The sequence below is a fragment of the Rhinoraja longicauda genome, chromosome 31 (genome assembly GCF_053455715.1).
Source record: "Rhinoraja longicauda isolate Sanriku21f chromosome 31, sRhiLon1.1, whole genome shotgun sequence".
Taxonomy (NCBI): domain Eukaryota; kingdom Metazoa; phylum Chordata; class Chondrichthyes; order Rajiformes; family Arhynchobatidae; genus Rhinoraja; species Rhinoraja longicauda.
In genome coordinates, this window is record NC_135983.1 from 19,449,666 (window position 1) to 19,474,358 (window position 24,693).

Sequence of the window (24,693 nt, forward strand, 5' to 3'; positions counted from 1 at the left end):
GCATCTTTGATTTGGCGTTTTCACACCATACCCTTAGTCTCTTCCCTGACACCCAGTCTGTAGAAGGGTCTCAACCCGAAACATCACGCATTCCTTCTCTCCGGAAATGCTGCCCGTCCCGCTGCCAATATAAATAAAAGGGTTCAATAATGGGTGGCACTCAATTAAAATTATATTGTACAATGTATAACTTTAGTCGACACGAAACAAAGGCAGTGCTGCAAGATTCCAAACAATTGCAAGAACAAACCAGGTTCATAGGCTAGCAGCTTACATCGAGATTGAGTATCCGATGTACCCGGGGGGGGGGGGGGAGTCTATCTAAGGTCCTTCCACTGCCGAACATTGAGGGGCAGTCTGGTTCCTCAAACAAGGAATGGAATATCACCCCAGGTGGGCACATGAGTAGCCACGGTATTTTGTTTAAAGACAGATGGAAACCCTACCGAGTGACACTGCTGGTTGTATAAACGCTGAGAATGTCTCAAGAGTTTTTGTCGTTTTTTTGGTATGGATTTTTTATTCTGAATAAAAAGTTTATTTTGGGGGAAAAAACGAGTGGCAAGTTTCGAATGTACACAACTTTTACACACTTTTGAATGCACACACCAAAAGTATATGGACTTTTGTATACTGTTTTAATAACATGGCAATAAGAAATTGCTGCTAGAAATCTGTCAAAAATCACATCAAAAGCTTCAGTGAAGAAGGTGCATCAGCGTCTGTTAAAGGATACAAATTGTGATCGTTTTCCGATTTTTAGAATTAGTCTCTTGCATGCAATGCTAAGTTTTATCACGACTGAATTCTTCAGCATAAAGTACGATTTTACTCTATTTAATTTGTTTCTTTTTTTGATTAAAGTCAGAATTTCTAAAATTAATTACAAAAATTATCTTTGATGATCCAATATAAACAATTGTTCAATTACTTCTTATATCAAAGGGTCTAATAATGTTCAAATTCCCATGCTTATAATCAAACTACCTGTCAACTTCAAAGCTTTTACTCACTGTAGAAATGAGGAAATTTTAGTACAACTGCAAGCTCCAAAATGAATTTAGATGGAATAAAAAGTATATTGCAACAATCTCTACATGACCTTTTCATTAAATACTCACACACATGCCCAAATTGTTTGCATTCATTGTCCAAAACAGATGTTCAAAAGATGTTACATATATATTTAAATTATTACAGTTGAGGTGTTCTTGATCAATCAAATATCCTAATTTCTCAGTTTGTGCATTCCAAAAACAAGCTCTCTTGCTTTCCCCAAGCCCCAAAGCATTACTTAAAACCCTTAAAAGTTTGCGATTTGATCTCTTCTGCCAAAATGTCATCCATTTGAAGTAGCTTGGGATGTTTGTTCACTTTAAAAGCCTGCAAAATTGTAGACAACCAACTCCTCTATATCTGTTAATCCTATAGGGTAGTGGTCAGTCTTCGCTGTGCATATGAAAGGTCTCCAGTCTAATCCTGAGTAGACATGTTTAGCCTTCTGCTACAAGTTTTGAGAAGTATGTAATTCCGCCCATCCCCATGAAATTTTTCAACAGCTGCTCAAAATTCCGGATAGACACAGTGGCACAGCTGGAAGAGATGCTGATGCACAGCTCCTGCAATTCCACATCAATCTTGCCCTTTGGCACAGCCTTTGAGGTTTCCACATACTCTGTGAGCATGTACATTTTCTCTGGGTGTTCAAGTTTTCTCCCACATCCCAAAGATCTGTAGGTGGTAAATAAGCTGGCTATTAAATTGCTTATAATATGGATTTGAGTAGTAGAATCTGGGCAGTTGATGGGAATTTAGGGATAATAAAATGGGACACATGTTGGATTAGTGTAAGAGTGTTTAACAAGTGGCGAGGACTCAGTGGACCAAATAACCCGTTTCTGTGCTACCATACCTGATAGTTTTAATCAAACTGCCATTTTAATCAAACACACTGGAAGGAAAAAAAGTTAACACTTTATTTGGTCAAGTGAAAAAAGCATCAGCTGCTTTATTTAAATAAACCAGATCCTTTCATATGGAAAGAGCTATTACAAATCACATATTTGAAAGGACAAACAATAGGTACTGAACTGTAAACCAGAGGCTAATACCCACCCAACCAGTCAGCCTCATTAATAAATAACTCCTCAGTGTACACAACATATCCACTATCTGCCCTTTCAAATATCAAATCTACACAAAAACACAACAGATAAGGCCAAAAGACTATTATGCACGTTTCTGGTTACAAACAAAAAATATATATAATGGTAAATATGTTTAAGGTAACTCGTTCAGAGCTTCTAACTCTTCTTGGAATAGAAGTGTAACATTTATAAAAAATATATAAAAGATATTGAGCTGTGTGGTTCAGAAAGATATACTCAAAAATACACTTGAAAATACATGATGTAAAAAAAAAAATCCTCCGCTTCTCCTCCTACAATAACTTTGATACGAGTTTTAATAGTTATGAACATAAAAGACTAATCAAACAATGTGCCAGCAAAGCTGCAGTAAATAAAAGTTTAACTGTCCTGGTTCACATGACAAATAATCACTCCTGACTTTAGTATATTTCTCCTTCCCAGAACACACATTTTTGACCAAGAAATATAAACTCAATTAACTGACAAGATAAAATAATTGGCTCCATAACAGGCAAATAATGACAATGTTAGAAGTGGATCTGCATCAATTAAAATCATGCTAACATGTGCATCACAAAGGAGAGTTTAGCAATTAAATTGACAGTTTTGGGAATTTCTTCCATTAATCTTGACAGCTGACCTCTGAGCTTCTGGATGGGTTTCACTTCAATTTCAAAACTACAGCATCACGGCCTCTTGTTAAATGAGCTACTGTACATCATACAATCAAAACTACAATTAAAAACATGTAAATAACTATCTAATGCTGTACATTTGTCAGATGCTTGAGAACAAGGAACTCAAGCCAACATTTGCAAATGGATTACTTAAGATAAAAGTCAACAGATTTCTGAAAACGTGCACGGGTCTTTTGGCCCCACCATTACACAGTTGTCAAGACAATATATAAATAATTGATCACCGTGAAACATGCCCAATGCTGGTATGTTTCAACACATCAGTACATATTAAATAATGTAGTGTTCAGGAGACCATTGATTCAGAGGAAAAACTCTGTGGGACTGCTTCACTGATTATATGAGTGTTATATGAGAAATGCATTATAGTTTTTTTGCAAAACTATTGCTCTTTTTGGAGGGAATCTTATTTATATATCGAGAAATCCATTCTCTTTTGTTGATTCTGTAAGCTATGTTGAATCAGGGCAAATATGCCTTCAAAACAAATTCTGGGAAGCAAAGTATAGACTCCCTGCTCATAATAGTCTGGCAGAAGCTCTAGACAACAGGAGACACAAGGAACTGCAGATGCTGGAATATTGAACAAAACACAGAATGCTGGAGGAACTCAGTGGGCCACACCCTCCACAGATACTGCCTGACCCACTGAGTTGCTCCAGCATTTTGTGCTTTGCACTAAACAATAGGAGACTGGCAGGAAAAAGAATAATCCACCAGGTGGCAATTTAGGCTATGGATGACAAACTCAGGGGCCAATTCTTAAGCAGTGTTGCACATCCTTACAGTGTTCAAGAAAATGAGCCCAAGGGTGATATGCCTAAAGTAATGGAATACAACAATTATTTTGGTTGTTGGATTAACGTATCAGTGACGGACAATAGACAGCCAAGTGGATAGTCACAAGGATCCAAGCTCCAGATCTGCCCACCACCTAACTTCTCAGAAACTCACCTTGGTCCACATCCTACTTCATCTCTTGGCAGGAAGGAAAAAAAAAAAGTAAATGGTGCACTCATCTCTGGAGCAGATCTTGAATAGATGAATGAGCTTTGACATCATCTTCATGAAGAGCTTTAGCATTTCAGAACACCTTACAAATAAACAATCCATTAGTATATCCTCTGTCTCCCATCAAAACTCGAACCCGCCAGCACACAGAGGTTTCATTCAGCTGCAAAGGTAAAGATCACCATCATGCAATGCTAATTTACGAAGAATCATAATGTGACATAAATACCTGATGGTGAGCAACTTACAGAACGTTATTTTCCAATAGAAGCTGTGTGAATAGCTAAGGTTCTCCAGCAATATTTTTCAAATCAACAATTCTCCCACCCACTCGCCCGATTCACTTTCAAATGGTGATTTTTTTAAATTGACTTTGCCAGGCATCAAAGTAAATATGGAGTCACTTTTTCTAACAAAGCAAATGGAAAAGCTACCGTCAAATCCAGGTGGCTCCAGTTACTTTCTCCTGGGTACTGATTATAGTGGGCACCCCTAACTTGAACATGTGGTTATCAAGGTAAATAAACATTGAAAAATTGGGTATAAAGTTTTATGTTTCAAATCTAATGTAATACTTGCACGTACTTGACAATGAATACGAATTCAACTCGAGATTCCTCTCCACTTAAGAAATACACAAGATCAAAATTTGTCTGTTGTAATTTAAATTCAAAATTCAGTTACTAGAAGTCTTAATGGTATAACACATCTTTTCAGACTCTCAATCACATGATTATTCTCTGACCTGATCCCCACCCTGATTCTTCAGCAAATTACATACAAGGAGAAAATCCTAAATCCATCATGTGCAGACAACATAAATGATCCTGAATGCCACAACATTGCGAAATAGCGATCTAACCGCTGAATTCCTTATCAATTCACGCAGTGTTATGGGATGCCAAGATTACACTACACAATAAAAATATGATGATGGATTATTTTTAAATTTGCCCTCGGTTAAGACTAATGACTGCTTTAAATTAAACCCAAGAGCCCCTCAAGGGATGATGTTTTACTGAGACTCCTGATTAACCCTCATTGCTTTTCACAAAATTTGAAAATTCTCATCCAATATATAAAAATGATACTAAAAAAATGAAGTTGGAACTCTCAGAGTTGAAATGTTAACAATTATGACAACCTTTGCTACAGCTACACTCTCTGTTATGTTCAAACAAACAGCCTGCATTGAGAAGCTCATACAATTAAGAGATCTCCAGTGGAGGTGAGGAAAGACTGCTCATAGTAAGAGGTCATATTCAGTTGTGTGAAACACAATAACTTTGAGGTCTTTCTCTTGACAACTCATCTTTCAGCAAAGATACTAGTCCGGGTTAATTCCTTACACACATATTCAGATTAGTTGTCTAAACCAGTTGATTAGCAATGAGAATGTTAACGAAGTGACCCCGGCTGTCAGGGATCAGTAGGAACGTGCCATAAACATCACGTTCCATGTTATCACATAGTTAACAGTGCTGATTCAAATCCTGCCACAGTGCCAAACAGATCGGTTTGTACCAACATAACCAATAACAGCAAATAGGCTGAACTAAATCCATCTTGCCACATTTGATCAACATAACGGAGGGCAAAAGTCATTGTTATTTACCAGAATGTACACTGTAAAATTGAATTCCTTGGATTCAAAAGCAATTTTGTCATGGAATTCAGTTCATTACAGACAATTGGAGACTAAATTCATAATTGTACTTGTATACTGGTGAACTATGTACAGTGGAGTGCAATATTCCAAATAACAAAGGTAAGGATAATTCAGCCTTACAGGACTGTCTGCAGTAGTCCATCAATACCGATGCCAAAGTTGCTAAGTTATTGAAATGCGCACAAATACATATGCACATTTATTTATTATATTTCTCCACATGCACTATACATGTCGCGACTTAAAAGCATGGTACTATTTTGAAACAAATGACTACTTATTCCTCATTTTGTGTCATGCACCTCCAGCAAAGGATTCTTAATTTGCAGAATCAACAATCTTTCTCCTCAATGTTTAGCACTTACAGGAACTACAGTGCTGGATATGAATGATTTATATTCTGGACATTGAGATGTACGCACAGCATCCAATTCAAATGGTTCCATTGACTATACTGGAAATACAGCACTGCTCATAACCCATTCTCACTTGTCATGGACAGAAAATTCTGAATGAAGTGAATCTAAACAGTCAAACTCTAGGAAAAGAATGACAGATGCCCTCAGTTGCCAGCCAGCTCCCATTGCAAATAATGAACAAACCGTTTCTTCAATGTTCAAGGAAAAAAAAAAGTACTATTGATTTTTGAATACAATTTCAATAGTATATCCTTAATTCTACACATTTGTGCACTTACTGTGTAAAGAAACAGTTAAACATCATGAAATGAAATAAGCCATCAAGCAACTAATAAAACTGCATTCAATAAATGTCATTTCTCCAAGTAATAGTCTGCTGTAAATGCAACTTAAAACTATTTAATATTATGCTGCAGTCATGAACTAATGGTAAATTTGACTTCTTCCAAACTACTACGGTGGGAATTGCATCTTTCAGTCATTATGAAAATGACAAGTTGAAATGCACTACATCTTGGTTAATCTTATTTTTCAGTACATGACCAACATAAATATATATAAATGGATTGTCAAGTGACAATGTACAACTGTGTCTTTCTGCATGGACATCACAGAAATAATTTCTATATTCCAAATCTCTGATTTTGTCTCCGTTCACAAAAGAACCAATGACTAGAAGTTAGCTGATGCACCATGCTGTAATGCCACGATGTAGGTGCAATATACTGTACAAGAAAGGAAACTAGCACATGTCAACAACCAGAACTCAGTACAATTCTTCTACGTATCCATCCTGCAGCGTTCCAAATGGATGCTCACTTGCCAAAGTTGGTTACATATCCTGAATTCAACTGTGGATACTGAATTAATAATCATCCTCTCGAGAAGTACAAAAGCCTCAAGTTCACATTACCTTGTACTGGTATCAGTTTTACTCTCTGCTTTTCAAGACCGAGCAGCAAATGAAACAGCATTTTTTTTAAACGAAGTCCTAGCATTCCAGAAATCCCGGGTCCTTTCTGATTATTATATATATTTAGATATATATCAATTTTGTTAAACTGTAGGGGATTCTTATGCTTCCCCATCTTCTGCTTTCATGCCATGATGCTCAACTGGCCCAGTTCAGAGAGCTCTCTCCTGCGTCACAGCATCACTGGCTGGGTCCTGAATGTTTGAAACATTTAAGGTTGAGCTTTCTTCTCCATGGTCAGCATTAGAAGTGGCTGGTTCCACCTTCTGGGCCAGATTAGCAAGCTTCCCCTGCTGATGCTGTTCAAAGAATTTTTGTGTCAACTGCAGCACCTCCGCCCGCTGTTTAGCCTATAAAAATAAATGAAGACTCTTTAATTTTTTTTTGCTATACAGCATACTGCACACACCAAGATTGACATTAATGTGACTTTGAAGCAGAAAATTTCTCTTTAGGATCATACTAACCTTCATCTAATCATTCATTCATCTTTTTGAATCATGGCAGCAAATAAATAATTAATTCTCAGGAATGTGCGCTGTTTGACACTACGGCCTTGAAACAGAAGAATTTTAGTTTTTTTTGGAAGGTTTGCAACAAAGAAATCATCAAATTGATTACTGGGATGGAAGGTTTGTTCCAAGAAGAAAGGTTAAGCAAATTAAACCTTATCTTTTTTGCAGAAAAATGAGAGGCTATATAATTAAAACTTACAAAATTCTTACATGGCTTGACAAATGAATTAAAAGAGGTTTTGTTTTCCCTCTTGGATTGCGAGCCCTGACCGGATGTCTGCAATGAGGAGTCACAGTTATAAAATAAGGGGTTGGTATTCAGGAGAGTGATGAGAAGCATTTTCTTTATTCAGATGGTGATGAATCTTTGTAATTCACTACCTAAGTGGAGGACAGTATTCAAGACACAGATCAATAGATTTTTAAATATTGAGGGAATCGAGAGATATGGATTATTGAAGATAAAAGATCAGCCATGATCTTACTGAGTAGTCAAGGGGACTGAATTGCCTAATCCCATTTATATTAATCTCCATGAATCTCAGTAAAAAGCTTTAGGTCAGCTTTCCCATTTAGGAAGGAACTCATTATAACAAGATATTTTTCTTTAACTTTCATATAATAGCTGCATAATCTGCAAACGCCACCAGCCAGGTAGGTTACTTCACACAGCCAATGTAAAATACCATTGTTTCTCTGGTGTAGAGTGGAAAATTGAAGTAAGGTGTCTCAAAAGAGGGATGAGACAGGAAGCAGAAACATTTTGGTGTCTTTAAATCATTTAAATCATTTAGATCTGCTCACCTTAATATCTTCTTCTCCTCTTTCAGAGTTGCAAGCTCGAATAGTAGGTACTGAATTCTCCCGAATCGAGGCATGCATTCGAGGCGGACGTATTGTGAGAGGGGGTGCAATGGGCCCTTTGTTCATCTGCATCATGGGACGTTGAATTGGAGTAGGATACGTTCCTACACTGGGAGGCCTCATGTGCATGATCATGTTGCCCTGGGGTGGAGGTGCCATCTAAATAAATTGGTGGAAACAAAAGAAAATTAAATGGTTTTGAGTGTTTCATGTTAGATACTGTTTACTAAATACACTTATGTATTTCTGAAGATAAAATGTAATTGTTCAAATTGTTGATTGATTCCCGGGGATGGCTGGTTTGCATGTTTGCCATAAGAGGGGAGATGAAGCTGGCTGGGTCTGAACTCTTTTTTTCCAATGATCTAATTGAAACAAATTCTTAAAGAGCTCACAATAGACAATAGGTGCAGGAGTAGGCCATTCGGCCCTTCGAGCCAGCACCACCATTCAATGTGATCATGGCTGATCATTCTCAATCAGTACCCCGTTCCTGCCTTCTCCCCATACCCCCTGACTCCGCTATCCCTAAGAGCTCCATCTAGCTCTCTCTTGAAAGCATTCAGAGAACTGGCCTCCACTGAGAATTCCACAGGTTTACAACTCTCTGACTGAAAAAGTTTTTCCTCATCTCTGTTCTAAATGGCCTACCCCTTATTCTTAAACTGTGGCCCCTGGTTTTGGACTCCCCCAACATTGGGAACATGTTTCCTGCCTCTAACGTGTCCAACCCCTTAATAATCTTATATGTTTCAATAAGATCCCCTCTCATCCTTCTAAATTCAAGTGTATACAAGCCTAGTCGCTCCAGTCTTTCAACATACGACAGCCTCGCCATTCCGGGAATTAACCTAGTAAACCTACGCTGCACGCCCTCAATGGCAAGAATATCCTTCCTCAAATTTGGAGAACAAAACTGCACACAGTACTCCAGGTGCGGTCTCACTAGGGCCCTGTACAACTGTAGAAGGACCTCTTTGCTCCTATACTCAACTCCTCTTGTTATGAAGGCCAACATTCCATTGGCTTTCTTCACTGCCTGCTGTACCTGCATGCTTCCTTTCAGTGACTGATGCACTAGGACACCTAGATCTCGTTGTATGTCCCCTGTTCCTAACTTGACACCATTCAGATAATAATCTGCCTTCCTATTCTTACTACCAAAGTGGATAACCTCACACTTATCCACATTAAACTGCATCTGCCATGCATCCACCCACTCACACAGCCTGTCCAAGTCACCCTGCAACCTCATAGCATCTTCCTCACAGTTCACACTGCCACCCAGCTTTGTGTCATCTGCAAATTTGCTAATGTTACATTTAATCCCTTCATCCAAGTCATTAATGTATATTGTAAATAGCTGCGGTCCCAGCACCGAGCCTTGCGGTACCCCACTAGTCACTGCCTGCCATTCTGAAAGGGACCCATTTATCCCCACTCTTTGCTTTCTGTCTGTCAACCAATTTTCTATCCATGTCAGTACCCTACCCCCAATACCATGTGCTCTAATTTTGCACACTAATCTCCTATGTGGGACCTTGTCGAAGGCTTTCTGAAAGTCAAGGTGCACTACATCCACCGGCTCTCCCCTGTCCATTTTCCTAGTTACATCCTAAACAAAAGTAGGTAGATGTAGACTGATGTTTCACCTAGCTGGGTGTCTCCAACCAGCTCTCAAGAGTTTCACTTTTCAGGATCATGATGAGAAGAATTTTTTTTTCAATCAGAGACTAGCAAATCTCTGTGATTTTCTACCCAAGAGATTTATGGAGGCCCTATTTCTGAATCTAAAAATATAGATATCAATTTTAAAGAAGTTAGAGATTTGGGGTAAGTGCATGAGAGCTTTGTCGCATGAGGTCAGCCACAATTTTAGTGAGTGGTGAAACAGAAGCGAGGCCTATTCCTGTTTCAATGTTTTACATCAATGCTACGTGTAAACAAAATGCCTCAATTGAACTTCAAAACACACATTGCGGCCAGTTGAAGCATTCATCTTAAATTCCCCAGATCCTCTAGGTTTTTACAAATTTAAAACTGCGTAGGTAACCCTTCCACTCCAAAAAGGGATATAGAAATCAGAAAACTGCAGCTAATTTTGCTCATGATACATGGGTAGCAAGGACAGCAAGTGATGTAAACATAAGGCTGCCCTAAGGGATAGAGATAGGTTACATGTCCATTTGTGAGAAAACAAGTGAAAAGTAAAAATAAATGAGATTACAGAAGCCTGACATGCAGAAGTGTCTAACTGTCCAGTGTATGCTTTACAAAAGTATACAAAAAAACTAAAGCATTGGAATTTATTGTTAGAGAAATTGAATACAAAGCAGTGTTATTGCCTCATGTTGGGCATTGATGTGACCACATCTGGAGTACCATGTACAATAATGGTCTTGTTACTTAAGAAAAGATGTGTTGGAAGTAATCCAAGGTTTATTGCATAAATATCTCAATGGCCAGGTTGTCTTATGAGAACAGGTTGGGTGGAACAGGTTTGTATCCACTGGAGTTCCAAAGTGCAACATGAAACATCTCTTATAACCTTCTAATATAAAAAACCTGTGTCTCAAATGATACATGTTAGAAAAATATAAGAGCTGGATGCTTATTCAAAGAACCTTGTGAATTCTTTTGTTGCAAGTCTTATGTTGTTACTTTTACATCAAAGTAGTTCCACAGGTACGGCAACAAACCTGTTGAGCATAGTGGCCCTGGATACCTCCTGGAATCTTTAAGCCCATTGTGTTAGCAGATGGTCCAGGTCCAGAAGTTTTCCCACTTGGGCTTGAACAACTGGGTCTAAAAAGCACAATGTTAAGAGATACGCGTTAAACCACAATGCAAAGATAAATGCCAGTCCTGCTTGCTCTTATCCTTAAATTAACAACAGAAATGTGTAAAATAGCAGTGTGCAATGAATGGTTCATGAAATTATTAATCCTATTTTAAATAATTCATTCATCCTTTGATCAAGTTTCATTGTCTAGTTGCTGACTAATTCTACGTTTATGATGAAACAATCTCCTATCAGTATTAGGTACAATTTCACTTTTTCCCTTGTTTGATGTTGAATTGCAGAATTGTTTTATTTGAGGATCATTCCCTGAATAACCATGGAATGAATAATTACACCTAAATTACTACACAAGTGAAATGTAAACAGTCTATATAGTAATTAGAGAGTTCAAATCCAAGTTAAGGTGAAATTAAGAGCTGTGCAAGGAACCACAGTCCACACGTTTAAAAAAATAATCAGGTTTTAGATTTATTACACACGGTAATGAACATCACTTAAAAGATCAGATCACTACACATACTATTCAAAAACGCATTATCGGACAAATTTTCACTACTCTTAAAAATAAAACAAATATTTCTCTAAACATTTTCACTGTACTTGGGTTCACGTGACAGTAAAGTACTATTGAACATTTTTTGAAAGACTACCTGAAGAGGTTTGGTACAGGTCCTCCAGAGATCCCAGAGGAAATCTGCTTGTTATCTGCAAACTGAAATGCTTTTAGGTCCATTTGGGGAATCTGAAAACAAAAGGGAATTTTAAAAGATGTTGACATAGTGCTACCTTTATTCATAGCACAATACTTACATAAATATATTGCTTTAAAACTTTAGTATTTCACGGCTTGGTGGCGCAGTGGTGAGTTTGCAGCCTTACAGCGCCAGAGCCCCTGGTTCGATCCTGACTATGGATGCTGTCTGTACAGAGATAGTACGTTCTCTATGAGCTGCGTGGGTTTTCTCTGAGATCCTCCGTTTTCTCCCACTCCAAAGACGTACAGGTGTGTAGGACAATCGGCTTGGTATAAATGTAAATTATCCTTAGTGTATGTAGGATAGTGTTAATATGCGGGGATCGTGGGTCGGTGCGGACTCAGTGGGCCGAAGGGCCTGTTGCCGCGCTCAAACTAAAAGCTAAACTGAAAAACACATTCACACAACACTGTTATTTAAAACCAATCAGCTTGCCCCAGCATTAGTACAGTACTAGATTGTCAGTACAAAACTCCACACCTGCCCATCAACTTTCATCTGCAAGCTGTTATAATTTCCCTCAAGCATTTGTTTTAATTTATTTGGATCTTTCCTGTTAGCAAAACATGTGGATCAATATTCAGACAGAATGATGGAGGAACTAGCGTCATAGAGATGGGAACAAGGCAGATATATGAACGATGATGGTTGTTTATGGATAAGCTGAGCACCAACACAGGGCAGGCAGCTGGCCCAAATGACCCTTTTGTTCACTTTGCCATTCTTTAAAATCCTCCACTTCCACCAAATTTAAAGCAACTGCTCTGACCTCTCTGCCAGTAGGTAGAATAGGAGGCTGAGATCCTGGGGGTAGGAGTCTTCTGGTCCCTCCAACACTCAAATTCTGCGCTTGGGGAAGCTGGATGGACTGAGTTAATGCAATTAGTTGTTGCTGGCCTGAGCCAAATCTGGGCAGAGACAATTGGGATCCAGGCATGGACATGGTCACCTGCAAAAAGGGAGGAAAAGTAAAAGTAATTTAATATTTGAATTGAATTATACCAATGTAAACTACACAATACACGCATTATATATTGTATGCTGCATATATATAACAGAAACATACCTCTTGCAATTAAAAATCCATGGGAAGCAGAAAACAGTTACCCATTTAAAAATAACCCCTGAAAAATAATTCATTTGCAGTGGATTATAATCTTCACCCTAGGAGGAAACATATTTGAACCCTCTCGATTCATTAGTGAATATCATGAAATGGCCAGGGATTAGATGACGACGATGGGTATGCATGCACCAAAATGGAGATGGTTGATATCTTAAGGAGTTTAAAGAGAATTGAGGGCACAAAGAAGATAGGTTCTTTTGTTGTCTCTCCAACTATGCAAGCTAGAGCTAGGTCATTCAAGAGAGGTTGGAAATATTTCTGCATGCAATGGATTGCAGAAGGTTCATCTCAACCACAAAAAGCAATGGATGCCATCTTGATTTATCAACCACGGATCTAAGACTGACAGATTTTTTTCCAAAGTAGTTCATAAAAAGTAATGCAGCAAGGTGAGTGGGTGAAAGGGGAGAACAGAGTTAAGTTACACATCTGCCATATTGTATCTGAATGGAGGAACATGCTTGAGGGACAGAAGAACCTTCTGTATTTAATACAAGACAATTTTTGGTTTAAATATTGGTGGAACCCAATTGTAGAGAAAGACTCAAGATTGCCATATGAGAGAAATTATGAAAAGATTGTATAATACAAGGAGACACAAGAGATTGCAGATGCTGGAATATTGAGCAAAAAATAGCTGGGGGAAACTCAGTGAGTTAGGCAACATTGGTGGGGGGAAGTGGGATAAAACATTGTCTGTCTATTTCCCTCCATAGATGCTGCCAGACTCGCTGTTCATCAAGCACTATTTCCTCACCATATACGAGGCAATTCACTCCATGAGTCCAAAGCAGTTCTCACCCATTTATTTGCAACATTTTCCCTCAGACGACCATCAATATCCTCCCCATCACCCACTTCTCCTGCCGTTCACCTACACTAGGAGCAATTTACAGTGGCCAATTTACTGACCAGCATGTCTATCGGCTGAGAGTGAAATCCACGCAGTCACAGCGAGAGTGTGCCAACTACAGTGCCCTCCATAATGTTTGAGACAAAGACCCATCATTTATTTATTTGCCTCTGTACTATACACTTTCAGATTTGTAATAGATAAAAAAATCACATGTGGTTAAAGTGCACATTGTCAGATTTTAATAAAGGCCATTTTTATACATTTTAGTTTCACCATGTAGAAATTATGGTAGTGTTTATAGATAGTCCCCCCACTTAGGGCACCATAATGTTTGGGACACAGCAATGTCATGTAAACGAAAGTAGTCATATTTACTATTTTGTTGCATATCCTTTGCATGCAATGACTGCTTGAAGTCTGCGATTCATGGACATCACCAGTTGCTGGCTGTCTTCTCTGGTGATGCTCTGCTAGGCCTGTATTGCAGCCATCTTTAGCTTATACTTGTTTTGGTGGCCAGTCCCCTTCAGTTTTCTCATCAGCATATAAAAAGCATGCTCAATTGGGTTCAGATCGGGTGATTGACTTGGCCACTCAAGAATTGGCCATTTTGTAGCTTTGAAAAATTCCTTTGTTGCTTTAGCAGTATGTTTGGGTAATTGTCTTGCTGTAGAATGAACTGCCAGCCAATGAGTTTTGAGGCATTTGTTTGAACTTAAGCAGATAGGATGTGTCTATACACTTCAGAATTCATTATGCTACTACCATCAGCAATTGTATCAATAAAGATGAGTGAGCCAGTACCTTCAGCAGCCATACAAGCCCAGGCCATAACACCCCCACCACCGTGATTCACAGTTGAGGTGGTATGCTTTGGATCTTGGGCAGTTCCTTCTCTCCTCCATACTTTGCTCTTGCCATCACTCTGATATAAGTTAATCTTTGTCTCATCTGTCCACAAGACCTTTTTCCAGAACTGTGGTTGCTGTTTTAAGTACTTCTTGGCAAACTGTAACCTGGCCATCCTATTTTTGTGGCTAACCAGTGGTTTGCATCTAGCAGTGTTACTTCTGTATTTCTGTTCATGGAGACTGTGGTCATTGACAAATCCACACCTTACTCCTGAAGAGTGTTTCTGATCTATCGGACAGGTGTTTGGGGATTTTTCTTTATTATAGAGAGAATTCTTCTGTCATCAGCTGTGGACGTCTTCCTTGGCTGCCAGTCCCTTTGCAATTAGTAAGCTCACCAGTGCTCTCTTTCTTCTTAATGATGTTCCAAACAGTTGATTTTGGTCTCATAATGGCTTCTTTGACTTTCATTGGCACAACTTTGGTCCTCATGTTGATAACAGTAATAAAAGTTTCCAAAGGTGATGGAAAGACTGGAGGAAAGACTAGGTGCTGAGTGCTCTCTTATACCTGCATTAAGGAGGCAATTAAACACACCTGAGCAATTACAAACACCCGTGAAGCCATGTGTCCCAAACATTATGGTGCCCTGAAATGGGGGGACTATGTAAACATAGCACAAAAAGTAAGGAAATTTGTGTTTGGTAGATTATTTCTTTGTTGTAACAATGCTTCTTGGCAATAAATCTTATACCGTTGGAAAGCCTGTTTATTTCCCTTTTAAATGGTGCCACATTTGTAAGGAACATGCATTTGTGGGATGAGCAGCAGAGCTGAGTATATGGGATGCGCCCATGAAAAATTTGCCAAATCTTCTCTGCCAATGCCAAACAGCTTATTCTGCCATTGACTCTTGTTCGGTGTTGTTTGGTGGGTTGGATGATTGGTCTGAAGAAACAAGACATATTGGCAATTTAACAATTTATTCATTTAATAAACAGGAGCCACAGTAGCGTGTGGAAGAACCATACACAGCCACAACAGCCTGGCACCTCCTCCTCATGCTGGTCACCAGCCTGGTCACACACTGTTGTGGGATGGCATCCCATTCTTGTCAGCACCTGGGGGTACCAGAAGCTCAAAACAAGAGTCAATAGCAACAGCAGAATAAGCTGTTTGGCATTGGCAGAGAAGATTTGGCAAATTTTTCATGGGCGCATCCCATATACTCAGCTCTGCTGCTCATCCCACAAATGCATGTTCCTTACAAATGTGGCACCATTTAAAAGGGAAATAAACAGGCTTTCCAATGGTATAAGATTTATTGCCAAGAAGCATTGTTACAACAAAGAAATAATCTACCAAACACAAATTTCCTTACTTTTTGTGCTATGTTTATAAACACTGCTGTAATTTCTACATGGTGAAACCAAAATGTATAAAAATGGCCTTTAATAAAATCTGACAATGTGCACTTTAACCACATGTGATTTTTTCTATTATAAATCTGAAATTGTGGAGTACAGAGGCAAATAAATAAATGATGGGTCATTGTCCGAAACATTATGGAGGGCACTCTATACACTGACAGCACCCGAGACCGGGTTGGGTGAGCGCAGCTCCAGGAGGTGCTCTGCCACCCTTTCTTAAACCTTTAATCTTCTCAAATACACAGTGCACAGATCCAACCCATTTTTCTGCTTATTTTCACCATGTTCATTCATCCTACAATAAAAGCTTACCAATCTCAGTAAAGTCTAATTGCTCACAAAAACAGAACATGACGATATAAAATGCTTTTGCTGAAATTTAGGTTTATCACAGGAAATAGCAGCAACATAGGCTTTACCGCCCATTGGACCAGCTTTACCTTTTGAGTTCACTGCTATTTTCTCTCTTATCCTCATATTCCTTAACTTCAGGATCCATAAATCTACCACTCAGCCTTGAATAAAAATGAAGGAATTTGCCTAATTTCAGTCCTAAATGGTAAACCTATGTGTTAAAAGACTGACTTTAGATTCTAGTCTCCAGTCTGAAGAATCAGCTTCTTAACATTTTAAAAAACAGAAGCTGGAGTACATCACAGAGCCTCTAGTGTTTGCTTTTAAAAATTCAATGATTTTTTTCCCCTCAGGTAAATCCATACCACCATAGAAAATAAAACATGATTTATGTATAATTTACATCCATACCACGTTAAATCAATTAAAAGACATTCCTTGAATATATACTTTAAATGAATGCTACATGGCAGCAATGAATCCATTAAGGATTACAATGCATTGTGTTCAAACCAAACACATTACCGGTAAAAACTTCAGTTTACATTTTTTGATGGCAACATGTTACTACTGAAACAAAATTGCATTTATTCCTGAATAGAGATTGCAGTAATTCATTAAACCTGTATCAGCTGAGAGTCCATGATCTGTGAAGTGGTAAGCCCAGGCTGGTTTAGTTGACTTTCATACATGAGGGTCGGATTTCCTCCAATTGCTTGATAATGAGACCCTGGCTGTGGCTTCACCATATCAGAGGTTGGAACTGCAGGGAAAGCTGTATACGGAGTTTTCAGAGGAGCACCGGACAAGACCATTGTGGATGGCTGAGAAAGACTGGCATGCATGTACACTTGTGACCTATGAACAAGAATTAAATTAAATCCAATTAATTGTATTTCTCTCTCGAACTAACACACACAGAAAAATAAATTGTCTGGAAACTTCAATAAATGAAATACACAGAAGGAAGTAATCTTTCCATTTCTTAAGCGCAGATTAAAAGTTGCCTTGTATCTTTCTTTAATGCTTATCACGCTTTAAAGTTGGATTAGTGTGTTCTTTCAAGTTTTCAAGGTCAGTTTATTGTCACATGTACCAGTTAAGGTACAATGAAATTTCACTTTGTGTTAAGTGAGAACTCAAAGCAAGGCAACTTTTAATCTGCATTTAAGAAATTAAATCAACTTTATTTGCCTTCTATTTCCCCAGCAAAGTTACTGAGCAGTTGAAGACATATTTTTATATTTGTTATAGACTGGTTCAGTTCAGCACTTGTACATTGAAATGGTGCAACTGGTACCTGAAAGGCTGCATTGAACCAAACATTTCCTGGGACTGGGAGACAGGCAGTCCATTCCTCAATCCAAGGGGTGCCTGTAAGGATGCATGCACTGGCATTGGAATCTGATGTGCTGCAGCAGCCTAAAGAGAGAAAAGCAACCAACCATGATAACAGGCACAGCAGCCACGTTGCAACTGATTTGTCCCACCATACCCCACAATCTCTGGAAAATGTTAAGTTTCATACTGGCATCCGTCAACTTATACACTGCCTCATCATAACAGCGTCCCAAAAGAATTCAAACTGCCACATCTGAATAATGCCAGTGTTTTCGAACACCACCACATTCAGAAGGCAACAGGTGCTGGCACACACTGCTTTAACTGGAAAGATTTTCAGACCTCAAGTTGCAAATTTAGATAAACATGAACAAAAACGCTACCATTACCTGAGAGAGGCCAGCTGGGAAACCTTGCTGTTGTGGGATTGATTGTGGAAGGAGCCGTGTTTGACTGGCAAAAACGTGACCATCCATGTACAAAGGGGAAATATGGCTCCCTGAAAAAAAATCACAAGAAATCATTTCTCCAACTTGCTTGTTACTTAGAGCACAAATTATGGAAAATAGCACATCTACTCCCCATAATCACTGAAATAATATCTACTCCCCATAATCACTGAAATTTTGAACCTTTAACAGCAAATGTGGATTTGACAGTTACCCAAACTAATGGACAGTGGCATTCTTTGAAACAATATAGGCCATTTTGTAAAACAAATTCATGTTCGTATTAAATATTAGTTTGTGTTCAATTAGAAAGTAAACTATTACCCTCCTTTATATATTTTACAGATGGAATCCTGAGAAATCTGTGCTGTCCTCCAGAAATTAGCAATGTCTACAAGTAAGAAATATGTAGTGCCTTTTTAACTAACAACAAGGTATTGTTGCTTTAATTGTAGGTCCTTAATCTGTATCATTTACTCTAATGACTTAAACAGGAATTACTCATTGAAATGCAACCTTTGGTAGAAGGGAATACAAGGGGCTTCTTTCCCACCACTAATGCTTTATTAAAAAAAGACAAAGTGCTGAGGTAACTCAAAGGGTCAATTAGCAACTCTGAACATGGATAGGCGATTGTAGTAATAACCTGATGGAATACTTGTTAACAAGAAAGCACAGAACAATCATGTGTATATTCCAATAATGTCAGATAATTTAAATATCAGAATTATTCATTAGAGCTGCCCTTTAAGGTAATCAAAAAGGAGGCATTAATACCAATAAGCTATTCACATACCTGGCAAAGATACAGAGGGTGCAACTGAAACCATTGGCATAGGAGGCACAGGAGAACATCCAATTGAGCTGTAGCCTACTCCACTAGGTGGGCCGGTGTTACATGGAGTCTGTGTACTGGCACTACTGCTACCTGGAGAACTCTGCTCAGCAACACTGGGAGAATTTTCCCAGGCTTTGCGGGCAGACTCCATCTATTCAAATAAAGAAAATAGTGTAAATATCAGAAATATTGACGTAAAACTCAAAGCCATCTTCTCCAAAATACTATGATTAATCCACACACATATTCATCACAAATATATACAGGCAGGGCAGCAGGCAAGAACGAGTTGAAGTTTAATTTTAAAATCACAAAACAATGAAGCATTCATCCCGAAATGTTAACCCTTCAAGATTTATCATCTTTTCAACCTGCATAGTTTTTTTTTCAATGGCATAAACCCATAAAAATAGTCAGACCTTTGCAGTTAATCTCCACAAGGTTCCCTATTAAATCAATATACTACTATTAAAACTTCTTTGAAATCTGAATACATTTCTTCTTTAAAGTCACATTTTTCCTGAATGTTCCCAATTGTGCAGTTTTACCTTTAGTGTAAGGTCTGTACTTAGTAGAGAAACAGGAGTGAGGTTGGGACCCTGTTGGAGATGTTCTCTTCGCAGGATTGGGATTGACTGGCTTAGTGTTACCTGAAAAAACAAAAGCCGGTACTAAATGAAGACTTCGATCCATCTTTGCATCATCAATGAAAAATTGTTTAACTGTGCTTAAACTATTGGGAGCATAGAATTATGAAGGACTTTGATAGAGTGGAAGCAGAGAAATATGTTTCCACTTTTGAGGAATAGCATAACTGTGGCTATCGATACAAGAGAATTAATTTTTCATAGAATGGCGAGAATATGAAACGATCAATCACAGGGAGTGGTTGATGTCAATAGTATGCACTTGTTTAAGAGGAGGCTGGACAATTCCACAAGATGCTGAGTAACCTGGGTTCCTAATGCATGATTTGCAATTGTCTAGTTTGCGGCTACAGCAAGTAATCAGGAATGCTGACAGCATGTTATTGCTTAGGGACAGAATACAAAATAGGGAGCTTATACAACGTTATACAGGATTTTGGTGAAACCACATGTGGAGTACTATATATATATATATATATATTAGGATTGGCCTCCATATTTATGGAAGAATGTTAAAGCGTTGGAAGCACATCCGTGACTTATTAGATTTGTAGCTGGAATGAACAGGTTGTCTCATGACGAAAGGTTGGACAAGCTAGGCTTGAATTGACTGGCATTCACAACAATGAGAATGACTCATCTGAAACAAAAATCTATGTGATCTTGACAATGTGGATATAGAAGTGATGACTCCTCTTGTGGGAGAATCTAGAAATGGGGATCTCTATTTAAAATAAAGGGTTGCCCATTTAAGTCACAGGTGATGTGAAAGTCTTTGAGGCTTGCGACTCTTTGGAAACCTGCTTCCACTCATCTTTGTGGAAGAAAGCCTTTGAATACGTCTTTAAAGGCAAGGCTAGACACATTCTTGACTTGCAAGGGGGTGAAATGCTACCCTGGTAAAGTGGAACATGGAATTGAGGTCAAAGTGAGAACAGCCATTATTTTAATAAATGGTAGCGCAAGTTTGATAACTGGATTCGAGAGCCAAGGCGACATGCGCTCCTAATTCATGTATACTCTCACATGAGGGCAAGGTGAATGAAGGGTTACATTGATAGATTTAAATGGGGAAAGCCGAACAAAACTCAAGTGGAGCTTAGATGCCAGCATGGGCTTTGGGCCAGATGGTATGTCTCATGCCAGATATCCTTTGCAACCCTATGACATTTTATTATGTTCCTTCTGTTCTGATTTAATTAAATGATTGCATTCAGTGTTCTAAAAAGCTTTTATAATTTCAGAGAAGTTGTGTGTGTAGTTTTCAGGTAGGAGGTAAAAACTATTGTTTTTAGTATATTTTATATCAAAATTTAAAACTACAACTGGATTTCACAGCTTGATCTCAGAGCTATGCAAAGAGTTGGAAATTTGATGGAGCAACACCTTCAGAGTATAGTACTCACGTTGTTCACTAATATATCCTGCAGTTTAGTGATCGAGTTGGAAACTGGATTCGGCACTGAATTCTGTGGCAAATTGAAATCAGAATCCTAAAACAATAAACAAAAAACCATCTCAGTTTATCAGAAGACAAGCCACACAGACTGTCGGGACATGGAGAAGTCTTAAATATTACCAATTGACTCAGACTTCCAAAAAAATTATGACATTGATAAAACAATACCCTGATTCATGTCATCACAATAAAAGCCAAGTTGGGAATAACCCTATATTCAGACAAGCAATTCTTCAAGAAGAGCAAATTTTTAATAATTCTGCAACCAAATTAAGTCTACAGTAAAGTGAATCAAGAAAAATACACTTTGCTGGCCAATTTCTCCAGTATAACACAGGAAACATTCATTATCATATATTAAATGCTTTTCTTCCTGTAAATCCTCCTCATTTTATGTATTTTTTGGTACTCCCAGTTGATGAAGTGGCTTCTGATTACTGACTAACATTGTGAATCATGATACTTTAGGTGTTATGTCTGTATGGAAAAAATAATTGTAGGCTTCTGTTTATGGACAAAGTCAACAGAGAGTACACACATCTGCAAGATATAGAACGGAAGCTTGTTGAAAAAGAGCCAGGTGCTGTGGAAGCAATGGGCAGGTCTGGAACGAAGCAAGAATGCGAAGAGGTGGACAGATATGGATAGCACTATTATCTAAATTCTCTCTCTTAAGTTGCCCTCATCAAATAGATTAGGTTTTTCTATTCATGTCATTTGATTAAGTAGCAGCAGAGTAAATGATAATTGACATCATGACTCTGTTCCTGGAGTTCTTTCCTTGCGCGTTCATTTTTGTATGATTGTACATACACAATTATAATGCATTTTCAAAAGGCCAGGTGAAATAAGTCATGAAGCTAACATCACAAATTCATATACTAATTTAACATCAAATAAAGTATAAAGATCTCTAGCTGAAAAGATAAAATTGAAAAGCACAAACTGATGAAACATAAAGGATTCTGGACAGACAGCATACAGATATGTGTGCAGCTTCGGTCTCAAAGGACTGCGAAACACGGAACAGTGCAAAAAAGATGTTACCAGAGCCTGAATAGGAATGGATGATTTGATTGGTGCTTTAGAAAAGAGAAATCATGAAGTTGAGCTGCAAGAGGTTATGAAAATCATAAATGGACAGGACTATTGGGAAGACAAAGTTCCAAAGGTGTGGAATTCTCTGCCTCAGAAGGCAGTGGAGGCCAGTTCGTTGGATGCTTTCAAGAGAGAGCTGGATAGAGCTCTTAAGGATAGCGGAGTGAGGGGGTATGGGGAGAAGGCAGGAACGGGGTACTGATTGAGAGTGATCAGCCATGATCGCATTGAATGGCGGTGCTGGCTCGAAGGGCTGAATGGCCTACTCCTGCACCTATTGTCTATTGTCTATTGTCAAATATGAGAAAATTAGGCCATAAAAATAAAAACAGCAGTCACACTGAAAAACATGTTTTAAAGTGCTAGAAACTGAAAATCATGACTGCTGGGCATAATTAATGCAAATACCGCGAAGCTACACTCATGTGAGGGCAGTCAAAATGTGCAAAAAGGGTGAGATGAAGGAAACAAATGGGAAAAGACTCAAATATAAACACCAGCACAAACAAGAAAAAATTATCCATTTGTCTAATGTAATTTCTATGCAGGAAATCCATTTCCTCTTTTTCACCCTCTATTCTTTAGATCTGCAATTTACACTACTAAATAAGGATGCATTAGTACGGTGTTATTCAATTGAATGTGATTTCAGTGATCACACATCAGCTCCAGTTACACAATGATAATTTATAGATTTGAGACATTATCACTAACTATATTCAATCTTCAAATGGAACCAACCTTTGGACTCACTCCGAACTCTATGGGTGGAACTGGAATGACAGACTCTACGTGCAAATCCAACCCTGCTTTGGCAATTGGTCTGTTATCAGCTGCCGTTTTCGAACTAATGCTCCCATCACTTCGCTCTGCTCCCTCTGGTTCTAGGCACTCTTTCGCCTTCTTGTTTTTCAGGGATCGTTCATTTCCTATTGGCCCTGGCTTGTGGTCTTTGCTCTGCCCTTCAGTTGGCTCCGGAACCTTTTGAGCATAAAACAGCAAATAAAATCATTTTATTATATGATTGTTCTAAAGTATTTAATTTATATAAAACATAACTGCTTTATTCAGAATGTACCATAGTACTCCCAACATTCAACAAATTACAACATATAATCTTGAAGGGGACACTAATTGTTGCAGCAGAAACAATAAGGCACATCTCATTATGCAATGTTGTTAAATCCAGTGAAATCGTCACACACAATCTGCATCCCTCAGCCTCAATATGCCTAATAAACCTATCTTGACTAATCCCACAGAACACGTTAACCTCCTGAAGTATTCTCATCAATAGAGTAAATTAAGCACTTCAGGTTTTTCAAATCCATGACATTTTTAGGGGTTGGAAATAGTAATTCTCCAAATTAACCCAAACTCATCCTTTCATTACTTTCAAATGTCTGTAGTTTATCCCCACTTACAATCCTCAGCTTTGTGTTTTCCTCTCTTCCTGGGACTTGTTTGGCAAATGCTTTCTTTTTAGTGCCTTTCTGTGTTGTGCACTTTGATCTTTAGAGTGATTCAAACACACGTTTTGTCTCACTAAGGTGGTCATTTCTGATTGCTCCAGATGACCTCCGTTGACCAACCAAACATAAGCCCGCATAGTACACACACATAGTAACTGAGATTGCATTTTCAGAGATCATGCGTGGAAACAGACCCTTCAGTCCCCGAGTCTACGCCGACCAGCGATAACCAGTACACTAACTAATTCTACCCTACACACTTGCTTTTTTCTACAGAAGCCAATTAATCTACAAACCTGTATGTCTTTGGGATGTGGGAGGAAACCAGAACACCTGGAGAAAATCCGAGTGGTCACAGGGAGAACATGCAAACCCCACACAGATAGCACCCGAGGTCAGGATCGAACTGGGTGGGGTCTCTGGCATTGTGAGGCAGCAACTCCACTGCTGCACCACTGTGCCGCCCATTAGTATTAAGTAATTGTTTTGAAATACTGTGCCACCTTGTTCTCTGGTCTTTCTGACTTCTGCCGTGGTTCCTTGGGATCATCTGTTTTCCCATTCGATTTATCCACTGATGTGTCTGCACTGGCTCCATTGACTTCAGTCATTATTCCTCCCTCTGGCTTTAGCGCACCATAAGGTGAACTTCGCTGTGATGATGTTGCAGATGAACCTTGGGAATCAGCACTGAGTTCAACTCCACTGTCGGGCTGACTTGCCTTGAAACTCTGCCAGAAATAGTTCCAAAATAGTTAAGAGTGGCTTAAAACAAAATAAAAAAATGCACCTTGCGCACAAAATATAATAATTATCCTAAAATTGTGTTTCTACTCTGACACACACTCAATGTTTTTGCAACAAAAAAAAAAAGCTATCGAGTTATGGGCTACACATCAATATTGTTTTTCTAAA

General features: G+C 38.5%; 1 protein-coding gene across 2 annotated transcripts in view; it reads right to left on the bottom strand.

Annotated features, from left to right (window-relative positions):
* Positions 1 to 551: 551 nt before the first annotated feature.
* prrc2b (proline-rich coiled-coil 2B) overlaps positions 552 to 24,693 on the bottom strand; it is a 60,876-nt gene continuing 36,734 nt past the window's right edge. The window contains exons 21-34 of one of the 2 annotated variants that reach the window (XR_013549193.1): positions 24,282 to 24,509; positions 23,048 to 23,287; positions 21,156 to 21,242; positions 19,651 to 19,752; positions 19,061 to 19,253; positions 18,205 to 18,314; positions 17,775 to 17,896; positions 17,098 to 17,332; positions 12,627 to 12,806; positions 11,753 to 11,844; positions 10,999 to 11,104; positions 8,240 to 8,458; positions 7,388 to 7,475; positions 7,137 to 7,270 (exon numbers count right to left, since the gene is read on the bottom strand). Coding sequence is in view for 1 of the 2 variants with exons in the window: in XM_078426110.1 (XP_078282236.1) it covers positions 7,073 to 7,270; positions 8,240 to 8,458; positions 10,999 to 11,104; positions 11,753 to 11,844; positions 12,627 to 12,806; positions 17,098 to 17,332; positions 17,775 to 17,896; positions 18,205 to 18,314; positions 19,061 to 19,253; positions 19,651 to 19,752; positions 21,156 to 21,242; positions 23,048 to 23,287; positions 24,282 to 24,509 (2,112 nt within the window). In the remaining variant the exon portion in view is untranslated. Of the gene's footprint in view, positions 7,271 to 7,387; positions 7,476 to 8,239; positions 8,459 to 10,998; positions 11,105 to 11,752; positions 11,845 to 12,626; positions 12,807 to 17,097; positions 17,333 to 17,774; positions 17,897 to 18,204; positions 18,315 to 19,060; positions 19,254 to 19,650; positions 19,753 to 21,155; positions 21,243 to 23,047; positions 23,288 to 24,281; positions 24,510 to 24,693 lie in introns of both variants that reach the window. The other variant, XM_078426110.1, reaches the window with a different exon arrangement.